The sequence below is a fragment of the Pinus tabuliformis genome, chromosome 4_2 (genome assembly GCF_031772625.1).
Source record: "Pinus tabuliformis cultivar Carrire ecotype Pingquan chromosome 4_2, CPIR1, whole genome shotgun sequence".
Lineage (NCBI taxonomy): Eukaryota > Viridiplantae > Streptophyta > Pinopsida > Pinales > Pinaceae > Pinus > Pinus tabuliformis.
The window spans coordinates 872,655,951-872,665,496 of NC_142304.1; the positions used below are offsets into that span (position 1 = coordinate 872,655,951).

Consider the following 9,546-nt stretch of genomic DNA (forward strand, 5'->3'; position numbering starts at 1 on the left):
TCAAAAATAAATCTTTATGGTGACAATGAGATTGAATGTTGGTAAGAATTGTAAAACCAATTTGAGACCAAGGTTAAAAGGTGATAGAATTGACATGACTAAATATTTGCTTTTGGGTTTTGAGACTTTTCATACAAATGAATACTCTTTCGGTTTGTCGAGAAATAGCTGTAAAAGTAGTGGCATATAGATAAGCTATTTTGGGTTATCCATAATTACATGTAAAAATGGGTTTTTCGCAATTTCAAAAAAGGAAAATGGCTCCTTCGCTGCTCGCAATTCTCTGGTTAAATGTGGTGATATAAAAAAATCCTCGGTAGTGGTCACTGGCCCTGAGTAATACTAATCAGCTAAGCTTGTGGAATCGATAATTAGGTTTTCCTCTAGTAATGAGTAGTTGCCTTCCTAGACAAGGTGTATCATAGGTATGTGAGAGTGCCTTCCTAGACAAGGTGTATCATAGGTATGTGAGAGCAAGAAAAAAAACGAATTAATGTAAATATATTTTAATCTTCCTAACCGCATGACACACCCAACGAGAAGACACACCCCACCAGAGGGAAAATAGGGAAACCATTATGAATGTTGGTCTGAAAAATTCAATGTGACAACCTCTATTACAAATTCAATGCAACAACCTCCATTACAAACTACGCATTACTTTTTTTAATGATGCAACAACCTCCCCTCCATTCCACTACCCTAGACTCTAGAGTGACTCTAGAGGATAGTCAAAGAACAAGGCATCGAGGCAAGTTGCAACTAGAGCCCGGTGCCGGCAACCGGCCCAAAGAACCGCGGTAATAGGTAACCAGAATTTTTACATTTAGTTTGCCAACAATTAGAAAATAATAAATATGTCTCCAAAATCCTCTCACGTGATTGGATAATAATTAGTAAACAATAAACGAATCATACATAATTCCAAAATAATTTTGATAACTTAGTTAACCCTGAGTAATATTGATCCATATTAAAATAATGCAATCATAGTTGTGTTACAACATCAATTCGAGTTTCCAACCATCGCAAGCTTCCACTAGCTCAAGGTTTTACTGTCAACTCATGGTTTTGGGAGTTGCGGCAGTGGGTTGCAACGTAATTCCTAAGTTACAACAATGGCGTGAAATGAAGTTATGGCAATCACATGAATTAGAGTTCCAACAATGAAAGTTATCACAAATACGTGAATTGGAGTTGCCACAATAGTGACAACATGAATTGTATTTGTGGCAATGGGAGTTGCAATAACATCGTGAAATAGAGTTGTAACAGTGGGAGTTGCAACAACATCGTGAAATAGAGTTGCAACAGTGGGAGTTGCAGCAACATTGTGAATTGGAGTTGCAACAATGGGTGTTGCAGCAATGACATGAATTATAGTTGTAGTGACAACATGAATTGTATTTGTGGCAATGGGAGTTGCAACAACATCGTTAAATAGAGTTGTAACAGTGGGAGTTGCAACAACATTGTGAAATAGAGTTGTAACAGTGGGAGTTGCAACAACATCGTGAAATAGAGTTGCAACAGTGGGAGTTGCAGCAACATTGTGAATTGGAGTTGCAACAATGGGAGTTGCAGCAATGACATGAATTATAGTTGTAGCAATAGAGATCAGAGTTGTAACAACAACATAAATTATAGTTATAATAATAGAGTTCGGAGTTTGCCCAACGACATGCATTATAGTTGTAGCAATAGAGTTCAGAATTACAACAACTATCATAAAATACATCATCCTCGTTTAAAATATTAAATCACACAGAAGAAACTATCATAAAATACACTAAAAATGAGAAGAAGTTGACATTAGAATTCTTCTATTAGTATAGCTTGCACGGGAGAACCTGGGCTCAGCAATCCGCCCCAAACACGTGCAAACCAAAAACTAAGAAATACCAACACTAGAAATCAAAGTCCCTGAAATAGCTGCGTACAGGGTGTATATGCAAGAGCATGTCCTCATTTGCAACTTTATGAGCTTTTCGCAGGAAAAGAAGGCTCTCAACTGGTGGATACAACAAACATGGCGCCTAGCAAAAGAAAGCATCAAGCTGCGGCGATCCAAACTCTAAATTTATTCGTGCAACAATACTCTAAATTTACCGAATTCATTCGTGCAACTCTAAATTTATTCGTGCAACAATACTCTAAATTTACCGAATTCATTCGTGCAATAATAATAGCAAGGAAATTAAAAATATAAAAGCCATTCAGGGCACATAAATTCAAAACAAAATCAAAATATCAAAACCTGGGATCCAAACTGAGGCCATTTATTCGTGCAATAATACTCTAAATTTAGCGAATTCATTTGTGCAATAATAATAGCAAGGAAATTAAGATATTCAGGGCACATTAATTAAAAAAAATCAAAATGTTAAAACCAGATAAGACATGTGAATTTTCTTTTAATAAAACAACATGTTCTACTTGCAAAAACAATTTTTAAGAAAAAAACAAAAAGTTCCAAACCAAATTGCATTTTCGTCAGTCCCCACCTTCTAAATTACTATAGTAAAACATATACAAGCATGCCACACAGTTGGACCCATTCATTCGTGCAATAATCCTCTAAACTGAGGCAATTCATTCGTGCAATAATACTCTAAACTCGGCGCATTCATTCGTGCAATACAAGGAAATCAAAAATGAAAAAGCCATCCAGTGTACATAGATTCAAAAAAATTCAAAATGTTAAAACCAGTGCACATAGATTCAAAAAAATTCAAAACGTTAAAACCATGCAATTGGAGCCCATTTCACTACACAGTTGACAGAAAAATAGTTGCAATATTTATCAGAAATTCGACAAGCCCAATACTACTGAAGGAGTTGCTCCGAGATCTTTACAAAATTATTCAACCAGAACAAACCATTGGCCTTAAAGTTTCAAAGCCGGTCCAGTATTAGAAATTGACGAATCCAAACAAAAAAAAGTATACCACTAATAGTTTCTAAACAAATTCTCGACTAATTCTCGACTACAATAAAAGCAAACACCATGGCACAGAAATATATATACTGTTTTTGCACCAATTCCCTAGAATCATTCAAAGGCCCACTGATTTTCACGCCTGACCTCCTCCTCCTCTTCAGGAGTAAAATCATTCTTTATGTTGAAAGTTTTACGTATTTCTTCTGGCGTTTTCCCTTTTATCATGTCGGCAACAGTCTGACATGTAAGATCTAGCAGATTTTTTATGTTTAGGTAATTAGCAGCCTGCAAAAACCCGAAAAGCTTAATAAGCCAAAATTTCCGTAAAATATACAAATGTATCTATAGCCTGGACAGGCATATACATGTGCTAAGCATTACTAAAGAAAGCGACGAAGATATTGCAGAACAATTACATGGAATGAGACTACACAGAGATTTCTAGCATTGAAGGATCTCAGAAATTAAAAAAACAATTAGTTGATGGAACATTGATTTACTGGAGAAGCCATCGGTAACTGTACTCAGAGGTTCCAAACAATTTGGTTGGGGTAATTCAGGTAGATTAGACCCCTCAAAACAACAAATAAGAAAAGCGATAGTTTGGTTCAAAGAATACCAAACCATCAAATAAGAGTTTCTGAGAGAATTCTGAGAGAACAAAGTCGCCTGATCGACTTTTACGAATTCTTCATCCCAAGTCTTGATTTCGTCCTCCGAAATGGCCGATTTCTCATGTGCATTGACATGGTACTTGCAGTATTGGATGACCTTCGAGAGTATCGCACTAGAAACGTTTGGCAGCGGAATAGCATTGGCGGTGCCAGTGTCCTCGATCATGTACTTGATGGTCTGAGATTCAAATGCCACAGCCTCAGTGACATCAAACAATTCGCCATCTGAGCTCTTCAAACTCACCTTGCTTTCGGAGGCCATGGCTTCCCAACTAAAAAGTTGATCCGAATCGAATAAAAGATGATCTGAATAAAAAGAAAGGACTGAATTTCTGTGTATAAGCGAAGAGAACTCGAGAAAGTACGAACGAACTTTTGCTCGATCAGTATGAGATGAGCGATATGTGGTAAGGGCAATAAGTCCATATATTTATAGCCTGATTGATTACCCAAATAACCATGCCATGGGCCATTCGCTGCCTTTTTTAATTATTTTTTCTTAACTCTAGTTAACATAACCCAAATCTAGAGCTTTTAGGGTTTCCTTATTTTATTGTTTTATACCCGCTAATTGTTTTCGATTCATGCTCCACCTATTTTATTTCAGTGTATTAGTGGGCCAAATTGCATTCGAAATTACTCTTTGCTAAAAATAGCTAGTACGTCTCGTTTAGCTTAAATGTAGTTAATAAAACAAAAGAATTAACAAAGACAAAAAATCATCATAAAAATAAAACAAATAATAAAATATTATACTATTGAATGTCATCACCAAAAAATAAGAAATATGATTAACTAATATTATTTATTGAGCCGAGGGGATGTGTAAGTTTATCCGCCATTTGTTTCCTTTAAAATAAAACTAAAACTAATATTGTAAACAGAAAAATAATGTTGGCTATAATAAGAAAAATAAGTAAAAAAAATGTGTTTTCAAAAATATTTCAACAAGAAATTTAAATAAACTAATTGAAGATCTATGTTAACTAATTTATGTTCATAAAATTGTTTTTTTTTTTTTTTTTTAATAGAAACGAGTAGGTTGATGTATTAATTCTTGGTTGGAAAGCCATAATTCATATTACAAAGAGGTGCACAAAGATCAGATTTCTCCTCTATCAGGATCCAATTGACTTCCCCTCCACTAAGCCTGCGATTTTTACTAACTGTAGTTCTTGTAACTTTATCTATCTTTCCTAAATTGCTAATACAAACAAATTGCTTCATTAAAAGGCAGTAAAACATTTTAAACAAGCTATTTAAGGGATGGGATCCCAGCTTTCGTCTCCATCTCTTAGGAGCACTCCAGGGGGGAGAAGCACCGCTTTGTTGGCTTCAGCATCGGCTTCTTTATTGTTTTCTCTCTTAACATGAAGGAACTCCAGATTCTGAAAAGTGTTTGTCAGGACTCTAATTCTACTCAGGAGTCTTGATAATCTTAAATCTGAGGGAGAGGATATATCCACCATGGCCTTAATTATGGACTGGGAGTCCCCAAAAATAATTGCATCTTTGATGCCCAGAGAGATGAGCATCTTGAGTCCCTGGAGGAGAGCCAAGGCTTCAGCTTGAATGCTGGAGTTGAAGCCCACTCCCCAAGCATATCTAGATTCGATTCTGCCATCTGCATTTTTAATGACACCACCTGCTCCAGAACTGTCGGGATTGCCCTTTGCGGCTCCGTCAAAGAAAAGAGTTTTTCTTGCCTTCTTTTTGCATAACTCAACGAGTTCTTCAGTCTTGAGACGGATTTGCCAATGCTTTAGGGGAGGAGGAAGCCTGACTTTGTCAACGAACTAGAGGCCCAGAGAATCTCCCCAAGCTGCGTCTTGATCGCTAAGATCTTCCCTGTCCAACTGATCTCCCACACAGTCCTTCAGGTGACTTTTAATTTTAATCCAGATTATTTTAGGATCACCCTTTTTATCATTAAAAATCCTTTTGTTTCGTTCCAACCAAATGTGCCAACAGGTAATTTTAGGCAGGGCGAGCCAGGCGGTTTTGATATGAAGGTTCTGAGTGCCACCAGGATACATGTGCATCCAATTTGCAAACAGGTCTGAGAAATGATTAGGAGTAGTGAAGTCAGTGTTCAGGCGACTTAACACCTCCTTCCAAAGAGCAACTGCGAATTTGCAGGAGAGCATCAAATGAGCGGCTGTTTCTTCATGGTCTTCGCACAGCGAGCAGCGTGAGGGACCATTAACGCCTCTTTTGCGAAGTATGTCTTCAGTCAATATCCTATGATGGCAAAGAAGCCAACAAAAGATATCTATCTTGGGGATCGTTGAATGGGACCAGATCCCTTGCCAAGGCCTCGGATCAGGCGGCACGTTCGGATGCTGAGTGAGCTGTTTGTAGCCCTGCGAGACTGTGTACTTACCCGGGATCGATCCCCATCCTCGTGCGTCTGCTTTGTTGATGTTTAATGGAGCTTTGCCTTTTAAGTGGATGAGGAGGTTGGAGTATTCTTTGGACAGATGCGATGGCACCTCAAGATTTCCCCAGCTCTGCCAGTTGTTGTTTTCCCATTGAGATAAGTCCCACAGCGTTTTGACGCCAGCTCTATCCATCCAATCTTTTAACAGGATCAGAGAACGATCATCAACGATGGGGTCGCTGCCCATAATGCGGTCCTCCCAAATGTTAATACGCTTCCCATTTCCAGGGATCCAGTGCATGTGTTGTTTGATTAAGGCAGAGGCTCTGTCACACAACTTATGAATCATAGTTCCAGGGGTGGTGATAGGATTGTCAAGGCAGCGGGCTCTCTGCCCACGGAAGTACTTTTTCCATAACACAAGCTGAGCCCAACCCGGATTTGGAGCAATTATCCTCCATAACAGCTTTGCGCCCAAAGCAATATTTTGCTTGTTGATATTCTTGAATTACAGTCCCCCTTCCATTCTAGGCAAGGAGATTGTGTCCCGGCTTACTAATGGAATTCTCTTCTCATTAGCTTTCCCACCTTTCCAAAAAAAATTCCTGATATACTCCTCCATTTTCCTTGTGATGCCAAGAGGAGCCATCATCACTGCAACCTGATAGATGGGAAGGCTATTTAGAACAGCTTTTATTAGCACAGTCTTACCTGCTAGGTTGAGCTAGTTGTATCCCCAAGAACAGATTTTAGACTTGATTTTTTCCAGCAGAGGCAACCAGTCTTTACTGAGGGCTCTTTTTTGGAAGACAGGAAGACCTAGATATTTGAAGGATGACCAAGCAGAGGAGGCTACAAAACTAAAGTAGATAGAAATGGCTTGGATCATTCTGGCCTTTATATTCCAGCAGAAAATGTGACATTTGTCTTTATTGAGATTACTTCCTGAGTCCTCACAATAGACATCCAGCACTTCCTTGAATTTTTTAGCCAAAGGAAGGGAGGCAGCGCCCAAGAGAAGAGTGTCATCCGCGAACAGTGCATGGTTTATGCTTTTGACGCCTCTTACGATGCTTATTCCCATTATTTCTTGATCTGCTTGCTTTTTATTCAAAAGGAAACTAAGGACGGAGGCTTGGAGGACGAAGAGCAAGGGTGATAGAGAGCACCCTTGCCTCAGCCCTCTAGAGGCTTTGAAAAAGTCTGTGGCCCTCTCGTTCGCCAAAGGGGCGATCCAAGGCTCACTGATACATGCCTTGATCCAGGTGGTGAATTTGGGGCCAAACCCAAATTTGTGCAAGACATCCAACAGAAATATGTGCCTTACCCTATCAAAGGCGCTTTCAAGGTCCATTTTGACAACCATACCTTTCTCTTTCCGGGTCAAGCTTGAGTGGATCGCCCCTTGGACCAGGATAAAGTTGTCCACTATCTGTCTTCCTTGAATGAAACCTCCCTAATTCTCTGGAATAATGGAAGGAAGAATAGATTTCAACTTGTTGGCAATCACTTTTGTTATCAGTTTGTAACCTATGTTACAAAGGGAGATAGGGTGAAATCTGGAGAAAGTGTTGGCTCCTTTTTCCTTAGGGATAAGGGCTAAGAAAGCCGAGTTAGTACTTCCTCCTATTTTCTGATAAGCTTGAGATTTTCGACCCATTCTGCCTAAATCTTTTTCCACAATCTGCCAGCAAGTCTACAAGAATCTGGCAGTGAAGCCATCTGGGCCCGGAGCCTTGTCAGGCTCCATGGCGAATAGAGCGGATTTAATTTCATCATTAGTGACATCTGCTTCCAAGAATTGGTTCTTTCTGGCCGAGATCAGAGTGGGTACCTCATTCACTAAGGATGAGGTCTGCCCCTGGCCCTCTTTTTCACTATACAGACTTTTGAAATGAAGGAAGGCAACATTTTTTATGCTTTGGATATCTCTGTGGGTGTTGTTCTCTTCCTTGATTTCAGAGATGGAGTTGAAATTTTTTCGAGCTTGGGATTGCTTGTGAAAGAAAGCAGAGTTCCTATCTCCTGCCTTGAGCCAAAGCCTACGAGATTTGACCCTCCAATACTCTTCCTCGGCCAAGCTTGCTTTTAGAAGCTTTTGCTGGAGCTCAGCCTCCTTATCAAGGACTTCTTTTGTGATCACTTCATTTTTCGCATTCAGATGGTGGTTCTCGAGGCATTCTTGAATCTTTTTCCTTTCCGTTGTTGGATTGGGAAGGGATTTAGCCCAAGTTTTCAATGCAGCCTTCACTCTCCTAACCTTTTCTTCCCAAACAAAGAAGGCAGAGCCATTGACAGGCTGCTTCCATGTTTTTTTTACTAGTTGCATAAAGGTCTGCTCCTTGACCCATAGGGGGCTGAATTTAAAAGGAATAGGGCCTTGATCCATATGGGCCACGAGATCAAGTTTGATGGGTCTTTGATCAGATACGCTGCAAGGGAGAATATGCATTCTAGATTCTAAACCAAGAAGAAGAAAAGAACTTGAACAAGAAATCTGCCTAACCTTGTAGCAATGTGACCCGGGCCGAGCCTTCTGTTGGACCAAGTGTATTTTCTCGATGAGGGTTTGAATAAAATATTTTTGTGTTTTATATAAAAAGAATTATCAATGTGGGTTATCAATAAAATATTTTAATACGAATTAATATTGACATATACTTAAAAATACATTATTAATAATCAAGAAACATTTTAACTTGAATGTACATGTTGTGGAAATTATTTTAATGTCAATTATGTATATATTTACGCCATAAGGCATTCCCCTTCGAAATCAACTCCCCCCTTATTGCACCGTAAGATTATATGTTAGACGATTGAGAAAAGCTGAACCATTCGATCATGAGAAAGTATTTATGAATTAGTTGAACACTAGTATTCAATTCGGATAGGTAAAGACGTCATCTACGAACTCCTGAACTTTGGCAGTGAGCTCTTCGGCAGTTGATTAACGTGGTTTATTTCTGCCACAATCGATGTGTATCACCCAGATTTGAAGCTGCAGAACCTGTTATTAGAGGAAAATCGTGATATGAAGGGCACTGTCTTCGACCTCAGTGTGCTGCTGAAGCAGTTCAGACATGACTACCTTCTCTAGATGGCGTGCGCCACACCGGCATACATTTTGCCAGAGGTGATTATGAAGAATGGATCTGACGGAGCCAAGGCCAACATATGGTCTTGCATGGTCATATTGTTTGTGCTCCTTATGGGGTACCTGTCGTTCTAGGATGCGAATATGATAGTAATGTATAAGAAGATCTACAAGGGGATTTCAAATGCCTACCTCATTTTCCTCTGAAGTTCGATGTCTGGTTATCTCGCTGTTAGACCTTAACCCTATGACAAGGATCATTGTTCCACATCTCATGGATGTTTCTCGGTTCTACCAGAGCTTGAAGCACCCGTAGGCCGACAATGATGTGGAAGTTAAACAACTAGAAGACGTTGGCTCGGCCTACCCCGACCCCAAGCTCACCTACCTAAAAGCCTTTGACATAATTTCCCTCCTGTCGAGGTGTAATCTCTCGAGGTTCTTCAAAGATGAT

The 9,546-nt window shown here is 39.4% G+C and overlaps 2 protein-coding genes across 2 annotated transcripts; both read right to left on the reverse strand.

Moving 5' to 3' along the window:
* Window positions 1–3,019: 3,019 nt before the first annotated feature.
* On the reverse strand, window positions 3,020–3,877 carry LOC149172461 (SKP1-like protein 1B). Its single transcript, XM_089427721.1, has 2 exons — window positions 3,566–3,877; window positions 3,020–3,226 (listed from the first exon to the last, which is right to left on the reverse strand). Exons 1-2 carry the CDS (start codon window positions 3,875–3,877, stop codon window positions 3,053–3,055), a joined length of 486 nt encoding a protein of 161 aa, XP_089283847.1. The 3' UTR covers window positions 3,020–3,052.
* Window positions 3,878–7,691: 3,814 nt separating this feature from the next.
* Window positions 7,692–8,324, reverse strand: LOC149172462 (uncharacterized). The gene has a single exon (XM_089426330.1). It carries the CDS (start codon window positions 8,322–8,324, stop codon window positions 7,692–7,694), a length of 633 nt encoding a protein of 210 aa, XP_089282456.1.
* Window positions 8,325–9,546: the final 1,222 nt, after the last annotated feature.

Excerpts from the sequence above, each read along its gene's own strand:
- LOC149172461 (XM_089427721.1), bottom strand. The coding sequence starts at position 3,877 with ATGGCCTCCGAAAGCAAGGTGAGTTTGAAGAGCTCAGATGGCGAATTG. Across the intron at positions 3,227-3,565 it reads TCAGAAACTCTTATTTGATG|GCTGCTAATTACCTAAACAT; the intron begins GTTTGGTATTCT and ends GGGTTTTTGCAG.
- LOC149172462 (XM_089426330.1), bottom strand. The coding sequence starts at position 8,324 with ATGCAACTAGTAAAAAAAACATGGAAGCAGCCTGTCAATGGCTCTGCC.